This window comes from Wyeomyia smithii, chromosome 2, assembly GCF_029784165.1.
Source record: "Wyeomyia smithii strain HCP4-BCI-WySm-NY-G18 chromosome 2, ASM2978416v1, whole genome shotgun sequence".
Classification (NCBI taxonomy): Eukaryota; Metazoa; Arthropoda; class Insecta; order Diptera; family Culicidae; genus Wyeomyia; species Wyeomyia smithii.
In genome coordinates, this window is record NC_073695.1 from 31,026,847 (window position 1) to 31,047,671 (window position 20,825).

General features: G+C 42.5%; 4 protein-coding genes across 4 annotated transcripts; 3 read left to right on the top strand and 1 right to left on the bottom strand.

Moving 5' to 3' along the window:
* Positions 1 to 25: 25 nt before the first annotated feature.
* On the bottom strand, positions 26 to 4,142 carry LOC129721573 (proliferation-associated protein 2G4). Its single transcript, XM_055674306.1, has 6 exons — positions 3,785 to 4,142; positions 3,210 to 3,307; positions 2,695 to 2,831; positions 2,137 to 2,614; positions 1,424 to 1,556; positions 26 to 1,137 (listed from the first exon to the last, which is right to left on the bottom strand). Exons 1-6 carry the CDS (start codon positions 3,882 to 3,884, stop codon positions 719 to 721), a joined length of 1,365 nt encoding a protein of 454 aa, XP_055530281.1. The 5' UTR covers positions 3,885 to 4,142; the 3' UTR covers positions 26 to 718.
* Positions 4,143 to 6,314: 2,172 nt separating this feature from the next.
* Positions 6,315 to 10,177, top strand: LOC129719543 (uncharacterized). Its single transcript, XM_055670938.1, has 5 exons — positions 6,315 to 6,621; positions 7,072 to 7,476; positions 7,549 to 8,043; positions 8,112 to 9,217; positions 9,287 to 10,177. Exons 1-5 carry the CDS (start codon positions 6,315 to 6,317, stop codon positions 10,175 to 10,177), a joined length of 3,204 nt encoding a protein of 1,067 aa, XP_055526913.1.
* A 54-nt stretch (positions 10,178 to 10,231) lies between these two features.
* Positions 10,232 to 11,596, top strand: LOC129719544 (uncharacterized). Its single transcript, XM_055670939.1, has one exon. It carries the CDS (start codon positions 10,232 to 10,234, stop codon positions 11,594 to 11,596), a length of 1,365 nt encoding a protein of 454 aa, XP_055526914.1.
* Positions 11,597 to 15,232: 3,636 nt separating this feature from the next.
* Positions 15,233 to 16,787, top strand: LOC129721575 (nedd8-activating enzyme E1 catalytic subunit). The gene is made up of 2 exons (XM_055674307.1): positions 15,233 to 15,501; positions 15,556 to 16,787. The coding sequence occupies exons 1-2, from the start codon at positions 15,345 to 15,347 to the stop codon at positions 16,746 to 16,748; spliced, it is 1,350 nt and encodes a 449-aa protein (XP_055530282.1). The 5' UTR covers positions 15,233 to 15,344; the 3' UTR covers positions 16,749 to 16,787.
* The last annotated feature ends 4,038 nt before the right edge of the window (positions 16,788 to 20,825 follow it).

The window sequence follows — 20,825 nt, forward strand, 5'->3', positions numbered from 1 at the left end:
CTTGTTTGTGAATTGTAAAAAAATATTCAACGGGTTTTGTCATATTTATTTCAGAAAAAAAAACGAAATTACATTCTTCGAAACGATTCCAAATCGGTTATGACTCTTTTATACAATATGAATGAATGGGATTTTTATTCTGTTATTTTCAACACGGCTTTACCAAGTTTCTAAAGTAGCATGCTATTTCACAAGCTGTCACCTAAATACTTTTCCATTTCTAAAGTATGAACGATGCTAGTACGAGGGATTTGACTTACTGTGGATTTCCAAATATATATATTTTTTAGATACTATCCACTCAATGCCTAAACTTTTCGTTTTGTAGCACAAAACCCAATTTTCAACGCAATTATTGCTACTGCTTCCGGTGAGCAACAGTCACCTCTAGACTGGACTCAAAAACCATCGAATCAGGCTTATTCTAAAGAATGTAACATCTTCCTTATTTTTTCGCTGAGAAACTCTTCACAGCATTTGCTCGCATCAACAAACACTACGCAAGTCAGTCACAGCAGGAGAATCCAAGACTTAGTTCTAAACCGCCCCGAATCGGCAGTATTCGTGAATCAGAATTCTCCAGTGCAGAATGATTTTTGGAAAGGGAAAAATAGGAAAGGATGGGCCGGTTCGGGTAGAAAACAAAAACAAACTTTAAGGATATCAAGAGCATCAGCAAAATGAACGGGATAGGAAAGGAAACTCAGCTGTGGTATTACTATGGCTTGGTGCCTGCGGTATTCTCTTTATTGGCCTGCGTCGGTTTTTTCGAACTGACATCGGTGGCCGCAGCATCTCCAGCTCCAGACTCTGCGGTTGCTGTGGCAGCCTTATTCTTCTTCTTCTTTTTCTTCTTATCCTTTGCAGCTCCACTTCCCTGCTGGGTGCCATCGGCTGGAGGGGCACTACCAGCATTAGCCGCTGCTGATGCGCTACCAGCTGCCAATGCCGCTTTAGCCAGAGCAGACTTTTTAGCGTCAGCCAGTACCAGGTCACTTTCCAGCAGCTTCTTCATTTCTTCGTCCTGTACGCTATATTCGCTCTCGAAGCAGGCCGAATCGAACGGATTGCTCGTCACGATTTGCAAGCCGTTTGGCAAAATCAATACGGTGTTCTTGAACTGGGCGACGATTTCATCTATAAGAAATTAAAATGAGGTTTTTCTGAGTAAATAAATTACAATTGAATATTGTTCGGTTGTCCTTCAGCAGTCATGACATAAGAACCATGATTGATTAATCCAAATAACAATTTAAACTCTGACTGACTGAAGGTCAATCGAGAAAAAATACGTTGATTTGGAAGGACTGAAATCGATATTGATTTCGCAAGGTGTCTGGTCGTAAATCCAAAATAAACACGGAAGTCCGTAATTCTCCTTGCACTATATCCTAACCTAACCTATCACTAAACAGATACTTACTATGTTTTTCATATAATACTTGGAATGGCTCGACCAGCTTGTGGGTTACGCACTCATTAGCTCCCATTTTGGCCTTGGCTTCTTCCTCGAAATTACGCAAGTTGAACGGCATTGTGCCGTACTTTTTCTTAACCTGCGGAGAATATATTCACTTGATGATGATTGTATTGATCAAAGATGTTTATCATGAAAAAAGAGGAGAAAATTGCCCTCAGCTCTCATAATCTTACCACTCATTGGGGGGCGCAAGTTAACCCGCAGTCTCAAAGCGTCCAGAGTGCGAAGACAAGCTTTTATTTTGAAACTTTTGTGCGTAACACTGCAAGCTTTTTCCTTACACAAGTGTATAGAGAAAAGCTTATAGGGGAATTGTCCTATTTCTCGAAACAGACACCCGCCACCACACACAGTTTCCTTCTTTAATCAAAGATTGTCCAAGCAACCTTCTGCTCCTTTAACCACAGGAAACGAGCACACTTCCCCTCGAGCGCTAGTTTTTAATCATCGGGCAAATATACTTCTAAAAATACCAAACGAAATCTTCTTTATCGACTCTATACACCACAGGACACAATCCTATATCGTAGAGAATCGAACTCATACACGAAAAACGACATAGTAAAGCAAGGGTATGCTTACCCGCCTGTGCCACGTTAACTGTAGTGTAAAGTCCTCTCGTTTAGACACTTATGTGGTGCTGAAATTTGACTTACCTCAGCATAGAACGCACGAGATGCCTTCAGTTTGAGCAAATAATTCTCTTCGGTTTTCTTATAGATTGAAACCTTAGTGCCCAGTTCCTTGCCCAAACCCTCTCCGGTGCTGACAAGCACATCCATCGCGTACACCTCGTACTTCTCGAACTGACACTTTTCGTGTTCTTTTTTCTGTGCAATAGTCGGATTCTGGATGATCGTCTTCTCACCGTCGATCTTGAACTGCTTCAGCTGATGGCTCAGCATGCCTTCGATCGGTTTGCATTTGTACTCGTTGGCAATCTTTTGGACGGCATCTGTCACGGCATAGTTACTAGTGCCGTCCTTCAGCAGACGGAGTGCCGCTTGGCTGGCATTGTACGCGGCTAACACGACGTCGGCGGCACGTCCCTTGCATTTGTTTTCCGCATTCGCTCCCACTACAATTGTGTGCGCTGCCACAGCAATGAAACCGTCAATGTGCGCTCCAAGATCGCTAAAAAAAAAAAACAAGATAATGTTAACTGCGTGGCACAAAATTCGGCGGTTTAGCCAAATGCCTCATGGTATACTTACATCTTCACTACATCACCCGCCTTAAGCGTATAATCCGGATCGTTCTTCGATGGCGAGAAATGGCAGATACAATTGTTTACCGAAAGACAGGTCGGAAACGCGATTCCTTTTTTCATGTCATCCTCATTTTTATATTTCTATAACGAAAAAAATATTCATGATAGTAAAATTTGAAACGCTGTTTACCACCAACGGGGAAAATAATTAATTGTCCTCATATATCATTGTGGATAATCACGGTGAATCAAATACAATCTAGCTCTTCCATTGGGATTTTAATCATTGGACAATTTTTGCTCATCTCTTCCCCCATTAAGAGAGTGGTGGCTAAAGGTACCATTAGCAGTGAGAGAGTAAAGGAGAAAGGGCAAAACCTAAACACATTTGAAGATTCGAACTACAGACGAATCGCTCACTGGCAAATGGCTTAGCCACTAAACTGAGATCCAATTTTTTTCTATAAGGGAGATTTGCCTTCGACACTTCACCCATCCAGAAACCCGGCTAAAGTTTACCTTGTTCGCTTCCTGTTCCAGCAGATTGTCGCCCTTCTGGCAGAGTGCTTTTGCCGATGCTCCTACTTTACATGACTGAATCAGGTTTTGGAGGGTCTCTGAAATTAAAAACGTTAAAAATTAATATACTATCTGGAACGGAAGCTCGATGGATTCAACAACCAACGCTTCTAAACATGTAAACGAATGCTTTTGATACCAGCCCGTAGATTTTTTAGGTTATACATAGGCAGGCGTTTACGATTCTTTGATTTCTTTCGTATTTGCTTTGAACAGCCTCAGTTAAATAATAACTTTGAACACAAACTCAAAATTTCACAGAAAAATAATTTTAAAATATTTTTGATTTATTACAAAAACAACAGAGTGCAGCATTTACAAAATCTTCCGAAAACGTGGCTCCTTTCGAAATCATATTGCTATTTCACTCTTTCACATGCATCTCATTAACGAAATTAGAAAGGGAAAACGACCGAGCTATGAAAACAGCCTCCTGCTGGAGGAATTACCCGACCTCGCTCGAGTGGCGGAAAATTACTACCCGGATCAGGTCTAGAATTAGGGATAATACTTACTGTTCACGATTGCCCCAGCTGTTTTGTACTTTTGCACAACCGTATTATCGGCAATAGTATTCTCGTCCTCCTGCGGCTGCTGCTTGTCGGTATTAACCATTTTAGAGGGTCACAAAAACCTCTGAACGATCCAAATAAAGTCCCACAGGCCGTGTCCACCGTAGTTCTGCACAAATATTACACTCTACCGATTGAATGCTCCGGAAGTTCGAGGAAAGAAGGTGTTTTACAGTGCCAGAAAACAAAGAAAGTGCGCTTTGATGCGGCAGACTTTGTTCACACACGGATGAAAAACGCGAAAACGCCAGAGCGGCAGCAGGCCCGCACTTACATGCAAGGTTGCCAATATGCCATGCTAATAAGCCAAAAATAATGAAATTTTGAGCTCACAGACAAGCTCGTAAAAATTTCAAAGTTTTTGCTAAAAGTTACCAACTTTACCAACTGTAGACTTCATAACTCAGAGTTATAGCGCAAAAGATTTTTAAATTCCATAATATTTTGTTGAATCATATGCCAAAATTCACTGCAAAAACTACTGGCCACTTTGCGTGTGAAAACGAGGGCCTTTTTCTAGTTTGACAGGTATTAAATGTTTTTTTTTTGGAGGGATAGTAATGATAATAACAGAGCTTTGAGCCGCTTTTGCAGAGACCCAACAAACACTTTTGTTGTCTTATAGCTTGTAAAACTGCTATTTGGCCTGAACTACAGCCTAAAAGGCTGTTACATAACACAAATTTTTTGTTGGGAACAGTGCAGGATTCCACTTTTAACATTTTTAAACAGTAAATATTTTTATATCCACAAAATAAGAAGAAATTCACGCAAAGGTGAGCAGCGTAAACATTCTGCCGACGTCTGACCGTCGTTACAAATGTTATCTAAAAGAAATGTATTCGCTTTATTTTTTCGAGCGGAAATATTGATATATTAGTATTTTTTTATTGGTTTTGGTTAAAATAGAAAAAAGACAATGAAAAAAGTGTAGAAAATGAGGAAATAAGGGTCCAGGAAGCGTTACCTTTACCCCAAATTTAACGTTTTACTGATTCGGCTGGTGTTACTTTTTGTCGTGCTTTTCCATTCATTCGTTTAAGAAAGTAATGAATGATATCAAACTTATAGCGCCTATTTAGTTTCGTCAGGCTACAGCAAGCATTGGGTGCTCTTCAGGATGAAACTTGATTCTTTAAATAAGTGTTACTATAGAACCATTTTACAAGAAACCAATGGCTAATAGTTATTTCAGCACCAGGAGCTGGAAAATAACGATCAATCCAGCGAATTGATAGAACAGAGACTACAGTCAAGCAAGCGCAAAGTAGTTGATATTTTAACGTGTTAACACCGCTGGGCATTAATCGTGGGCCAGCCAAACTCAGCCACAGGGATAACCGGAGTGACAGCGAGTGGCAGCCAACCAGAGGGATAGCGAGGCGACAGCCGATGTCAGAGGGAATAAATAAAAAAAATAATAAAAGATTAACGATAGCGAGCGTGGTTTATTAATAGTAAAAATATTGCTTAAAATTCATAAAAGATATTATACTGATCATAGCAGCTTATAAATCGTAAGAAAGGTATGTGCGAATTGGATAACATTAAAAAAAAATCTAGCCGTAAGTTTGCTTACAGTAAACGAAATCAGCGCGGTGCAAATATATATTACCGCATAACCTGAAAAATACAGTGAAATAGTTGTTAGTAGAAAACTGAAGGTGTATAAAGATTAATTATTACGTTTATCAGGAAAAGGAAAGGAAGAGAAAGGCAGGGAAAAGAAACGAAGGTTCAAGTGGAAGGGATCTGTAGTGTGCAGGAAGACCAGGAAGGGAAACTAATTGTTGTAAGATTCATTGATTCATTGAACTACGAATTATGCAAATCACTATATAAAAATCTTTACAGTTTGAGCTTCACTAATAAAAGGCTGCTTCAAAAAAATAGTTATCGGTTCCGTCAGAACATTCTCAAAAACAATTATCGAGAAATAGGATTCTGCTTCAAAACGCTATGGCTGAGAATACCGAACTGAATTTCACGCAAACTCCTTGCGCAGCCTGCGAACAAATTTCAACTACTAATGAGAGTATGATTGGCTGTGATGGATGCGAAAGCTGGTACCACTGTCGTTGTGTCGGAATAACCGCCGAAATGAGGCTGGAAGAAAAGTGGTTTGCGACAGAGAAACCTGCAAAGCCCTGGCTTACAAGAATGAAAAAGAGAAGGGTGCTAAAAGAAAAAATACTAGCAAGAAAATTGCTAGCGATTCCGAACGGGCCGTTCAGCAGAGACTAAAGGAGATGGAAGAAAACCAAAAACAATTGGAAGAGGCTATGGAAGCAGAATTGATGCTGAAAAAAAGAGAACGAGAGTTTAAGCGGACACTGGAGAAAAAGCGAATGCTGTTAGAGCAACAAATGCGCGAAGAAGAAGAAAAGAGCTCGCGCTGCAAGAGCAGATTCTACGAGAGAGAAAAATGCAATTAGATCGACTACAGGCAAGGCAGCAGTCGTTCCAAATCGAGATGGCAAATTTGGACTCTCAAATGTCGAAACTCGAAAGGGCTGGTGCAAAATCGATAGCGAAGGTCGATTCGAACGTAGGTGGATCAGATGTACACCCTCTGGAGAATAAAAACACACCGCTTCGCAATCCGGAGGTTAAAGGGCGACAGAATCCGAAAAAACTGCACCGATTTGCTGGAGATGAATCCTCAGAAGAAGACGACTATGAAAGCGAAGAGGAGCATTCTTCTGGCGAAGAAAATACTGATTCTAGTGACATTGATTACGATTCGAAAAATACAAAAGTGAAGGAAGATGGGAACAACGGTAGCATTGGCCGCGAAGGGCTGCGGGCAGCTGCAATTGAAGCCAACTAAGGCACAACTGGCTGCGAGAAGTGGTATATCGAAGAAACTTCCTAATTTCTCTGGGAGGCCGGAGGAATGGCCCTTATTCTACGGAGCATATCAGGCCTCGAATGAAGCATGTGGTTTCTCCGCTGTTGAAAATTTAGTTCGACTGCAAGAATGTATTAAAGGTCCAGCGCTAGAAATGGTACGAGGGCAACTTCTTTTACCTAAATCCGTACCGAAGGTAATTGAAAAACTGCGCAGCTTATATGGTCGCCCGGAACAGTTGCTACAAAGCTACTTAGAAAAAGTCAGAAAACTTGAGCCACCAAAAGCTGTCCCTTCGGGACTGTAGTTGAACAGCTCTGTGAGCATTTAGAGGCTGCTGGTTAAAAATCACATCTTATTAATCCACTCCTAATACAAGATCTAGTTGGAAAGCTTCCGGATAACGATAAGCGTGAGTGGGTCCGCTACAAACGTGAAAAGAAGCGAGTCACGCTACGGACATTCACCGATTTTATTTCCGAAATAGTAGAAGAAGCTTGCGAGGCAAATGTGACGCTAGAGTATAAGCCCGTTACCGAGTTTCGAACGGGCAAAGACCGACAGAAGGAGAAAGGCGGATTGTTTAACCATAGCATCAGCGAGAACACGAGAGCTAGCAATGAAGAACGGAAGAGGCAAAAACCTTGCAGAGCATGTCAGCGCACTGATCATCGACTGCGTTACTGCCAGGATTTTAGAAACCTCTCGTACGCAGATCGAATGGAAATAGTAGATCAGTGGGGTTTGTGCTCAGTGTGCCTGAACGAACACGGTATGGCTCAATGTAAATTCAAATTGCGATGCAATGTTGGCGAATGCAGAGAACCTCATAATCCTTTACTACACCCCTTTACAGACGTCGTTGGTACGAGTGCCCATATTCGAACCAACAACGTGACATTGTTCCGAATGATTCCAGTTAATCTCCACTGGGGAGATCGTACAATCACAGCTCTTGCGTTTTTGGATGAAGGTGCTTCCGTGACGCTGGTAGAAAAAAATATAGCAGATCGTTTAGGTGTGTGTGGCGTCCAGGAAAAGCTTACGATTAGGTGGACGGCCGATATAACACGAGTAGAAAAGGAGTCGCGTAGGATGAATCTTTGGGTATCCGCCGTCAGTGCGGATGACAAATTGTTGCTGAAGTCAGTTCGCACGTTGGAAAAATTAATGCTACCCCAGCAAGCGCTAAAATCAAAGGAGATTGCGGCACAGTACGCTTACATGCAGGGACTATCGATAACATCGTATGATGGACGACCGGAATTACTCATAGGTTTGAATAACATCCATTCGTTCGCACCGACGGAAATAAAGGTTGGGACGGAGACAGAACCTATTGCAGTGCGCTGTAAGCTCGGGTGGACAGTATATGGACCAACCCGAGCAAACCAATTTGGAGAAGGCGCATGTTTAAAGTTCATCAAGAGGTCAGCAATGAACAACTGTACGATTTGCTGAAGACCCACTATGCATTAGAGGAATCAGTGGTTTGCGTGCCAAGGGAATCTGCAGAAGATAAAAGGGCTCGCGAAATCCTCCAGCGCACTACTAAACGAATTGGAGACCGCTTTGAAACCGGGCTTCTGTGGAAAAATAACGATCCGCATTTCCCGGATAGTTATCCGTTAGCCGTGAAAAGACTGAAGCAGTTGGAGAAAAAACTGGAGAAGAATCCAGAGTTGTACGAGAGCGTATGCCGACAAATCGATGAGTACCAGGAGAAGGGGTACGCGCATTTAGCAACTCCTGAAGAGCTTGCTAATACAGAACCAAGAAAAATATGGTACCTCCCTTTAAATGTCGTCTTGAATCCCAGGAAACCAGGAAAAGTACGGCTCATCTGGGATGCTGCAGCTGCCGTGCAGAACGTATCACTCAACTCTCAGTTATTAACGGGTCCTGACATGCTTGTTCCGTTGGTTACAGTAATAATCGGATTCCGAGAGCGCAAAATTGCCTTTGGAGGCGATCTGCGTGAAATGTATCACCAAGTAAAAATAATCGACGATGACAAGCAGGCCCAACGTTTTCTTTTCCGAAAAAAACCCCAAGACCCGCCAAATATTTTCGTTATGGATGTTGCCACATTTGGATCCACATGTTCTCCCTGCTCAGCTCAATACGTGAAAAACTGTAATGCACTGGAGTATGCCGGACAATATCCAGAAGCAGTGGAAGCAATTATAAATCGCCACTACGTCGACGATTATTTTGATAGTGTCGATACCGTTAAGGAAGCAATTACCAGAACGAATCAAGTAAAGTTCATTCATAAATGCGCCGGATTCGAGATTCGCAATTGGGTATCGAACTCGTCTGAAGTACTGCAGAGCTTGGGAGAGGAAATTTCAGCTACAAAGGTCCATTTCAATCAGGACAAGATTACGTTACAAGAGCGTGTGTTGGGTTTGATATGGAATCCAGAACATGACGAGTTTTCCTTCTCCACACAGCATCGAGAAGCAACTCTTCCATACCTTCGGGGGGACAAACGGCCAACAAAACGAATAGTGTTGAGTTGTGTAATTGGTTTTTTTGACCCCTAGGGCCTGCTGGCACCTTTCACAATACACGGGAAAATTATCGTTCAGCATCTTTGGCGTAGCGGTTGCGACTGGGATGATGTAATTTTCGACAGCTGCTGGGAGATGTGGAAACGATGGATCGGTTTACTGGTGGACGTAGAAAACGTACGCGTCCCACGATGCTACTTAGGCGATTCAGTAGCGGCGAACGCAGAGTCAATAGAGATCCACATTTTCACCGACGCCAGTGAAAACGCCTATGGAAGCGTTGCATATCTCCGGGCGGTTTTCAAAGGCGAGGTGCGGTGCTGCCTGGTTATGTCTCGAGCGAAAGTAGCTCCGCTGAAACGCCAATCGATACCTCGATTGGAATTGATGGCTGCTGTTCTAGGGGCTCGAATGAGCCAGACCATACTAGCAAAACATACGTTGAAGATTGACCGTTGTATTCTGTGGACAGATTCCAGGACAGTGTGCAGCTGGATAAGCTCTGACCAGCACAAATTTAAGCAGTACGTGGCTTTCAAAGTTGGGGAAATTCTGGAGCTAACTCGTGTAACAGATTGGCGATGGATTCCGACAAAGTTGAACGTGGCTGACTTACTAACTAAATGGGGTCGAACTCCGTTTTTGCACAGCGACGGAGAATGGTTCAAAGGTGCATCTTTTCTTTACAATTCGGAAAACCAATGGCCGTCTACGAGTATACCAGTTGAAGATGCCGACGAAGAAACTAGAGCTCACGTACTGTATCATGAGGTCATCGTTGATAATAGGTGCTCGCGATGGACCACATTACTTCGAGGTACAGCATACGTGTTAAGGTTCCTGAACAACTGCAAGCGAAAGAAAAACAAACTTCCCATCATCACTATGAAAGCCACGGAAACTCAGCGGAAGTTGATCAAAGCGAAACATGAGACGATTCAGCTGCCACTAAGCAAAGAAGAGTTCTAGAAGGCAGAAAGTGTTCTTTGGAAACAAGCACAGTTTGATGGGTTTCCAGACGAGATGAGCGCGCTGATGACCAACATGACGCTCAAACCAGGACAAGAACCCGAGAGGATTACGAAATCCAGTTGTATTTACAAACTAACACCGGTCCTCGACGAAAACGGGGTACTGCGCGTTGGCGGTCGAATGGAAACATCAACCGATATTTCGTTTGACAAACGATTTCCGATTATTCTGCCGCGGAAGCACGGCTTGACAAGAAAAATAATTCAATTTTACCACGAAAAGTTTGGTCACGCTAACCGCGAAACTGTGGTGAATGAGCTTCGCCAACGTTTTTGGATTCCAAATATTCGAGTAGCGATTATACAGGTCATGCGCCAATGTATATGGTGTAAGGTGAATCGTTGTCATCCATTGGCTCCGATGATAGCTCCACTACCCGTTCAGAGAGTGACCCCCCATCTTCGACCATTTAGCTCGATAGGCATCGACTATCTCGGTCCCATTGAAGTGGCGGTCAACAGAAGGAAAGAGAAAAGGTGGGTCTGCGTATTCACTTGTCTTGCGATTCGTGCCGTACATCTCGAGGTTGTACATAGCCTCTCAACACAATCATGTTTAATGGCCATACGGAGATTTAATAAGGAGCATGGCATACCAACAGAAATTTTTTCGGACAACGCAACTTGTTTCAAGGGCGCAGACCGCGAGATGCGTAGAATCTACAGTGAGTGTGTGAATACAGTAGCGAGCGCAACGACAGCGTGGCATTTCAATCCTCCAGCAGCGCCGCACATGGGTGGCATCTGGGAGAGAATGGTAAGATCCGTGAAGGAATGTATGAAAACGCGTGATGATGGAAGAATCCTAACCGATGAAGTTTTGCTAACGGTCCTTGCGGAAGCAGAGGATATGATCAATGCGCGTCCCCTAACGTACATACCACAAGAGTTAGCTGAAGAAGAAGCAATCACCCCGCATCATTTCCTTCGTGGAAATATGACGATTGCGGACATGAAGGTAGACGGGAAAGTTAATGTTGCAGGCGCTCTACGAGACGCTTACAAGCGATCGCAAGTTGTTCCGAACCGAATGTGGGAGCGCTGGTCTAAAGAATATTTACCAACTATAAACAGGCGAGCCAAATGGTATGGAGACCAGAAACCATTAGAAGTAAACGACCTAGTATTCATTGTCGACGGAAAGAACAGGAAGTGCTGGACTAGAGGTATAGTAGAACAAGTGTTTCAGGGACCGGACGGGCGAATCAGGCAAGCAAATGTGAGAACAGCTGGAGGCGTACTGAGACGTGCTGTAGCCAACTTAGCGGTGCTGGAGATAAGAGACTGTAAATCCGAAACTTCCGGAAAAGTTACCGGATGTTACGGGCTGGGGCATGTTAACACCGCTGGGCATTAATCGTGGGCCAGCCAAACTCAGCCACAGGGATAACCGGAGTGACAGCGAGTGTCAGCCAACCAGAGGGATAGCGAGGCGACAGCCGATGTCAGAGGGGATAAATAAAAAAAATAATAAAAGATTAACGATAGCGAGCGTGGTTTATTAATAGTAAAAATGTTGCTTAAAATTCATAGAAGATATTATACTGAACATAGCAGCTTATAAATCGTAAGAAAGGTATGTGCGAATTGGATAACATTAAAAAAAAATCTAGCCGTAAGTTTGCTTACAGTATACGAAATCAGCGCGGTGCAAATATATTTTACAGCTTAACCTGAAAAATACAGTGAAATAGTTGTTAGTAGAAAAAAACTGAAGGTGTATAAAGATTAATTATTACATTTATCAGGAAAAGGAAAGGAAGAGAAAGGCAGGGAAAGGAAACGAAGGTTCAAGTGGAAGGGATCTATAGTGTGCAGGAAGACCAGGAAGGGAAACTAATTGTTGTAAGATTCATTGATTCATTGAACTACGAATTATGCAAATCACTATATAAAAATCTTTACAGTTTGAGCTTCACTAATAAAAGGCTGCTTCAAAAAAATAGTTATCGGTTCCGTCAGAACATAACGAATGAGAGATTCACACCGCTATCGGCACGGTATAAAGTTTTTGTCAGAGCATGCTGTATGAGGAATAGAATAGAATGCAATATGTGGAAATATGGTACTCTGAATGTTCTTATTATTCGCCTTCACACAGTTCTGTCATTTTTTCCGAACTCTGGTCGAGTTTGATAGTAAAAAATAATTTTTCTGCCAACAATACCAGTGTACCGGCGTTGGCTGGATCAAGCAAACAAATGCAAGTCAATATTCTAGGCGCAGGCAGGATCTACAACATTTTGCCGAGGTAACTTCTGATCCTATTGACAAAATTCATTTTGCATTTAATTCAAACTCAACTTTAAACAGCTGTAGCATTTTAGCTCTTCAGTGTCTTCAGCAAAGTAATTAAGCTTAAAAAAGCCCACTTTTCTGCACTTTTTTCAAATCTGTTCGATTCCTAAATTTTTTCATATATTTTTTTATATTATTTTTATATGTGATGGAAAACTATGCATTTTAACAAATATATTTAATAACTGTTTTATTTTGGGAGATAACAAATAACGATGTTCAGAAAATAAATGCATTTTTGGATGGATGATAACTTAGTAGAAGGTTTAAAAATTCGGAAAACCTGCGAAAAAAGTTAGAAGGAAAATTGTGATTTTTAGTGCCTTCTAATAGAAAACTCAATGTTGCTCGTAATATGTAAGAGATAGAAACATGACGTCTTCGGTAAATTTTCTAATTTTAAGATAACCTAAATCTTTGTCGAAGACACCTTGCGTCTATCTTATTCTGGTCGAAGAGTAAATTTTTTATCACACTCATTGGTGGATTGATCACCCATTTTTTTGCAATAAAAGATGCATTTTTGAAAATCCTGAAACATCTCCAAACATTCCTTATGGCTATAATCAACATTTGAATCACCATTTAGGAAATTATACGCACAAATAGCAAAATAAAACATTGTGCAATAAATATATTGAGCTTTAGTGGCATTTTTGACAAAATGCATAGTTTTTCATCACATGTAAAAACGCCAATATCTCAGCCCGCCGATAAGATATCAAGGATCTTTTTTCATGCAAATTTTCGTCATGAATCCCGCTTTGCAGTTAAAATTTGAATTCTTGATCAAAAAAAAATTTTATATGTGTTTTGAGGTGTTTTATCTGAAAATTATGAGAAAAATTCACTTTTTTGTGATGTTCAATGGGCTCTGTGAGTCAAATAATTGAATGTGATGCTGAACCAAACCATGCAAAATATTCAAAAATAACCCCACAAAAATAAAAAAATATATGGAAAAATTTAGGAATCGAACAGATTTGAAAAAAGTGCAGAAGAGTGGTTTTGTAGCTTGAAAAAGTCATTTTTTCGTATGTCGTTTTCGTTTTCGCGGTGTAGCTACACTCAAACGTCACTTTTACACCGAAAATGTTTTATTTGATTTTTCGTGCTACCCTTTTTCTGTCTCTCCACTTTTTCTGTCACTGATGACACCCGAAAACAGCAGAGTGTACTGTAGGAAGTTACCAACATATTCACATGTGTGTCAAAACTGGTTTGTTTTGGTTTTCGTTCCACGTGGTAAAGTGTCAGGTAAATTTTTTCTCAGCACATTTGCGAGATGGACATATGAAATGGAAACGAGACAAAATGACGAATGCGATAATGACCAAAACAAAACGAATTGACAGCTATCCCATTATTACGCATACCAATGCAATGACACTGAAAATGTTTTATTTGAAGCTGCAAAGTATAGCACGGATAAAGGGTAGCTACACCGCGAAAACGAGAACGACAACAAATCACGTTTGGGCAACCTGAAAACGATTTTTTAGAAAGTCGAAATGTTCTAAAAAAATGCTATAAATAATGTCGTTTTCGTTTTCGCGGTGTAGCTACACTCAAACGACACTTTTGACACCGAAAATGTTTTATTGACTTTTCGGACTACCCTTTTTCTGTCTCTCCCTACACTTTTTCTCTCCCTGACGACACCCGAAAAAGCAGAGTGTACTGTAGGAAGTTACCAACATATTCACATGTGTGTCAAAACTGGTTTGTTTTGGTTTTCGTTCCACGTGGTAAAGTGTCAGGTAAATTTTTTCTCAGCAGAAATGGAAACGAGACAAAATGACGAATGCAATAATGACCAAAACAAAACGAATCCCATTATAACGCATACCAATGCAATGACACTGAAAATGTTTTATTTGAAGCTGCAAAGTATAGCACGGAAAAAGTGTAGCTACACCGCGAAAACCAAAACGACATAACATTATCTTTCAATTTAGGGCTGAGCACCTTGACTTTTTCAACATCGATTTTTTTTGGGAGAGCCTACTCTTCATGTATTTCGCAAGGAAAATAATAAATCTGGCCACCTTATAGCGAATTTCTTTATTCGCAGAGCCCACCTGGGGCTATCTGACATCTCTTTCTTGCATTGTAAATCGCAATATCGCTTCTCTATTCGCCCTGACGGAATTAAATCATCTCCTTCACACACATTGAACTGTCCGTAAGCGAATTTTAGGGAGAATTACCAAAATAGTTGCTGTCACATTCTCCCTTGAAAAAATTCCTATCTTCTGCACTCATAGAGTAAACAAATTGAAGGTGGCAACACCGTAACTCAGTCAGAGCGAATTCCTGCGTAAATTTCCACTGACTCTGTGGAATAAAGAAATTCGCTATTAGTGTTGCCAAAATTTCAGAAATCACAAAACTGACGTAAGCAGAGAGGTTTGCAAATTACGAACACGCGTGATAGCATCCGCCATTATGGTGCGTAAAAAGCTGAATACAAATTTATAATACAGTGCTCCAGGCGGAAACAAAAACATTCGACTTCCTAAAATTTAAGATTGTTTTAGGCCACAAATAGAACAAAAAAAATTTGGTTCTAGCTTTGTGCTCTCAAGTTTCACTTTTTCCGTGTACAGCCTTTTTCGCCAATCTCTTTAGTTACGATCTTTAGAAAAGTTATCAGTTCTCTTCGTTCTCTTTCATTCACTTCAATCATATCACTATATCAGCTGTCAAAATACCGGTTTGTTATTATCACAGACAGATCCTACTTTGAGGAGCGCAAAGGAAAGTCTTTTTTAGCTAATTAGATTTTAAATAGTTTACTGAAAAAAATGGATTCATCCTGCCAGTCTAGTGGAGTGCATAATAAGAGATGGAGTCATTTGCGCAAGATTCTTGAACGTTCCGGACCCTTCTGTCCGCCTAATTTCGCTGCCTCAACGGAGACGCTGGAGTTTTTGCTAGATACTTGCAAAATTTTGGTTGTCGGTAGGTAGTTGTGATTCTCGGGTGTAGAGAGGAATTAACGCTTTTCGATTGCAGGAGCTGGTGGTTTGGGGTGTGAGTTGCTGAAGGATTTAGCGCTGATGGGCTTTCGAGACATCCACGTTATTGATATGGATACGATTGAACTGTCCAACTTGAACCGGCAGTTTTTGTTTCGCAGAGCGGACATAGGAAAGTCGAAAGCGGAATGTGCAGCAGCTTTTATCAATGGACGCGTACCAGGCTGCACTGTTACACCACATTTCTGCAAGATTCAGGATTTTGATTCGAGTTTTTACAGGCAGTTTCATATTATCGTTTGCGGCTTGGATTCGATTGTGGCTCGTCGTTGGATTAACGGTATGCTGATTTCGGTGCTGGAGTATGAAGAGGATGGTTCGGTGGATGAGACGTCTATTATACCACTAGTCGATGGGGGAACCGAAGGCTTTAAGGGAAACGCCAGGGTTATTTTACCCGGGATGACGGCATGCATCGATTGCACACTGGACTTGTTTCCACCGCAAATCAGCTACCCGTTATGTACGATTGCAAATACTCCAAGATTGCCGGAACATTGCATCGAATATGTGAAGATTATACAATGGCCCAAAGAAAACCCCTTCGGTACAGACATTGCGTTAGACGGCGACGATCCGCAACATATTACCTGGGTTTACGAGAAAGCGCAAGAACGAGCGAACACCTATAATATTACTGGACTGTCGTATCGATTGGTACAGGGTGTCCTGAAGAATATTATCCCAGCGGTGGCAAGCACCAACGCCGTAATCGCAGCAGCTTGCGCTACTGAGGTGTTCAAAGTGGCATCCAGCTGTTGCGAGATCTTGAACAACTACATGGTCTTCAATGACAGTGATGGCATCTATTCATACACCTACGAGGCGGAGAAAAAATCGGATTGTCTTGCCTGCAGCCAAGTGCCTCGTCCCATCGATGTGGTTGATCCAAATACAATGACTTTGCAGGATTTGATTCAGCATTTGTGTGATAGTGTTGATTTTCAGATGAAAAGTCCAGGTCTGACGGCGACTATCAACGGGAAAAACAAAACGCTTTACATGGCGGCGGTGAAAAGTATCGAAGAAGCGACCAGAGCGAATCTCACTATGTCCCTTGGTGAGCTCGGTTTGAAGGATGGCCAGGAGCTGACGGTGGCAGATGTTACCAATCCGAATGCAATTTTGATCAAGCTTAAGTTTCAGAGCAACGAAGTAGAGATGGCTTAGTACTGAGTAGCGCAGTACTGAGTAAACACAATTAATAAATGCCCAGAAATAACACATTTTTTTATTACCTGATTTTCGCTCCCAATACTGAACTCGTTTTATCTGAGCATCCAGACATTTATCAGCTTCTGGTAATTAGCGTTTAGCGTCTTGAGAATTTAACGGTCTTTTTTACCGATGTTGTCTGAATAACCAAGAATCCACCTAAAAGGTTAACTCGACTGTCAGAACAGAAAACTCTACCAAACTTTTCTGAAGCGAAAACGAATATTTTAGTTTCAAAAGGGATGCAGTTCACGCCAAGCGGAAAGGATTCTTCCAATTCTAGACACTAGCAAAGCTTATACAAGAACATAGTAGAAAACTATCTTCAAGAGGACAATTATTCATCTAGGGGTGTTGTATGGAAATAATCAAATAATAATTTTATTTTCAAAACAATTGAAAATATTTTTTTTAATTTTTTGCGATAGCTTGAGAATGGTATAGGCACGATTGAAATTGAATAGTAATTTTCTAAATATTATCATAGAAAATAGATCAATGATTTGCATACATTTAATCATTAACATATGGGCTGTAAAATTGCTGCAAACACAGCCGCAACGTATCCATTGTGCTTTAGCTTTATCTCGTGTATCCAAAATCTTTTCTGGTTGTCCAACGTATTGATGAGTAGATGAAACCTGAACGAACGGTGGAGACATATCTAAAGCACGATCAGCAGTACTGATCAAGGGGCCCCCCTAGTCCTCAGGCGACCTTTTTTTTGCTCGTCACCTTCCAGAACGTTACCTATAAATGTTTTAAGAAAAGAGGGCCTCACAGACAAATTCGCCCCGGGCCTCCAGCGTCTAAATCCGACCCTGGATACAGCTACGACAACCACGCCCAACGAGTGGTTTGACGCTGGGTGCCAGCGAACGACGGATGAGAAGAAGATGTCACCTATGTCACCGATAAGCCAGATGTCCAATGTTAGCTACGGCTGTGACACGGCAGAACGTAGGGAGATATCGAGCTGCTAGAACCACTGAAAAGAGACTACATCGCCGTAAGAAACGTCAGAATTGGGAGCGGATTCTTGTGGAGACGGAGGGCTTTTTCTCCAGGCACGATGTGAGGAGCTTATACAAACGTGTCTACACCCATAATTTATCTCGGCAAACTTCCCAACAGGTGATCGAGCGCGACGAAGTTTTCAACAAATCTCAGCGATATATTTCGACGAACATTAAGCAAATATATCGATCTACCGTAAATCAGCATGTATTGACATTTTGTTTGCCGAAATTCTTGAAAATTGTGCCGAAAGCTTGTAAAATATTTCGCTGTATTTATCAGCTGTTGAGTTCTCGGCAATAAAATCTAAGTGTGTATGCCACTGTCATGTGAAATGATGATGATGATGAAGAAACGACATCGCAATTTACGACGCAAGTGAGAAAGAGATGCCAGATAATTGTTTACGGACTACGCACGTGCGGTGGCGGGTTGATGCTGACAAATTTAACAGTGCGCTTCGGGCAGCACGCCAGGTCAATACTGGGTCATACTACTTACTTTCCTGGTGAAACATCCCTCAGGATTTCACCTGCGTCACAATGTTACGCCAACGTCCTCGGTCCATAGCAGCTTGTCTCCAGTTTCTTGAGAGTCCCACACTTCCAAGATCTTGCTCCACTTGGTCTAACCACCTAGCTCGTTGTGCACCTCTACGTCTTGTACCGGCCGGATTCGAGACGAACACCATTTTTGCGGGATTGTTGTCTGGCATTCTTACAACATGTCCCGCCCATTGTACCCTTCCAGCTTTCGCAATTTTCTGTATGCTGGGTTCGCCGTAGAGTTGCTCCAGCTCGTGGCACGAATTCCATCTACAATACTACAAGCTCCGGATTTCTCTACTGCAGTTGTTGTCTGACGTTACCAAAGATACGAGGTATACAAATTCGTCAAACACCTCGAACTCGTCTCTGTCAATTATTACGCTACTGTCTTTGCGAGCTCTATCGCGCTCGGTTCCTTCCGCTAGCAGATACTTAGTCTTTGACGTATTCACTTTCAATCCAACCTTTTCTGCTCCACGTTTCAGTTTGGTGTACTGTTCAGCAACCGCTTGGAAGGTCCTTCCAACAAGGTCCACGTCGTCAGCGAAGCAGATTAACTGGCTGGATTTATTGAAGATCGTGCCCCGCATGTTGAAGGCCGCACGTTCAATAACACCTTCAAGCGCAATGTTGAACAGGAGACAAGAAAGACCGTAGCCTTGTCGAAGTCCCTTGCGTGTTTCAAACGGGCTTGATAACGCACCCGAAATCTTCACACAGCACTGTACACCATCCATCGTGGCCTTGATCAGTCTTCTTTGTTTTGCAAGGAAACCATTTTCGTCCATGATTCTCCATAGCTCTACACGGTCGATAGTATCGTAGGCGGTCTTGAAATCGATGAATAGCTGGTGCGTAGGGACTTGGTATTCGCGAGACTTTTGGAGGATCTGCTGCAGCGTGAATATTTGGTCCGTTGTCGATTGCCCACCCACAAAACCGGTTTGATAACTTCCAACAAACCTCCCTGCTAGCGGCGAGAGACGGCGAAAGACGATCTGGGAGAGCACTTTGTAGGCTGCGTTGAGAATCGTGATCGCTCGATAGTTCTCACGTTCCAACTTGTCGCCCTTCTTGCATGTTGGGCATATTACTCCCTCCTTCCACTCCTCCAGTAGCAGTTCTGTATCCCAGATCCTGACTATCAGCTGGTGCGGACAGGAAGCCAACCTATCCGAGCCCAGTTTGATAAGCTCCGCTGCGATTCCATCTTTTCCAGCTGATTTGTTGTTCTTGAGCTGCTTGATGACATCCTTAACTTCACCTATCGTAGGGGTCGGAATGTCTCCCTCATCCGCTGTGCTGACGAAGTCGTTTCTCCTGCCGTCTTGGTCATCTGGCTCTGAGCCATTCAGGTGTTCATTGTAGTGCTGCTTCCACCTGTTGATCACCTCACGATTCCTCTATCCTTATCCCGACACATTTCGGCTTGCGGCACATAGCCGGCGCGGGATGCGTTACTTACGTGTTTTTTGCGAACGATACAGCTGCTCCATTTCCTCACACTCCTCTTTTTCCAGGTGGCACTTCTTGTCCCGGAGCAGGTGGGTCTGCAGGCCCATCAATGCCCGCATTGCATTCTTCTCGTTTAGAATAGTCTGACACTCCTTGTCGAACCAGCCGTTGCGTCGATTCCTCTCGACGGACCCTATAGCACCTTCCGCTGCGCTGTTAATGGCTGCTTTTACATTACTCCAGCAGCCCTCTAGAGGGGCTTCGATGAGTTCACCCTCTTCCGGCAGTGCTGCCTCAAGGCTTTGCACGTATTCAGTAACGACTTCGGAGAATTTGAGTCGCTCCAGGTCATACCGTGGCGGGCAACGGTTGCGGATGTTGTTGACAATCGAAAGTCCTTGGCGCATTTTGACCATCAAAAGATAGTGGGCAGAATCGACGTTTGCACCACGGTAGGTTCGGACATCCATAATATCCAATAAGCGGTCTGAATTCCTCCTTCTGGCCTACCTAAGCGTTAAGATCTCCGGTAACGATTTTGGCGTCATGTATTGGGCAGCTATCGTATGAACGCTCCAGCTGCGCGGAAAAGGCGTTCTTATCGTCGTCGTTACTTCCTAGGTGAGGGCTGTGCACGTTAACTATGCTCACATTAAAGAAACGGCCTCTAATCCTCAACTTGCACATTCTGTTGTCGATTGGCACCACCCAATCACGCGCTTCTGCATTTCACCCATAAAAGCTGTGCCCAGCTCGTGTGTGTTCTTCCAAAAAAATTAAGGGACTTGCAGTTTCATGATCAATCGTTAGTCCGTTTTCGTTACCTGGGTCTATGCCGATTGTTCAGGTCCGAATTTACATTGTTTGCTTTCTGTACTGATGATTTTTACGGCTGGCTTGTAAGGCCTGCACCAACCCCCTGTCTCGCCGGAGGACCATACTGGGTCATAATCGAGCGAATAAAGAAGCAGTTGTTGCTTCCAGGCCAAACGAGGTGAGCTGGTGGAAAAAA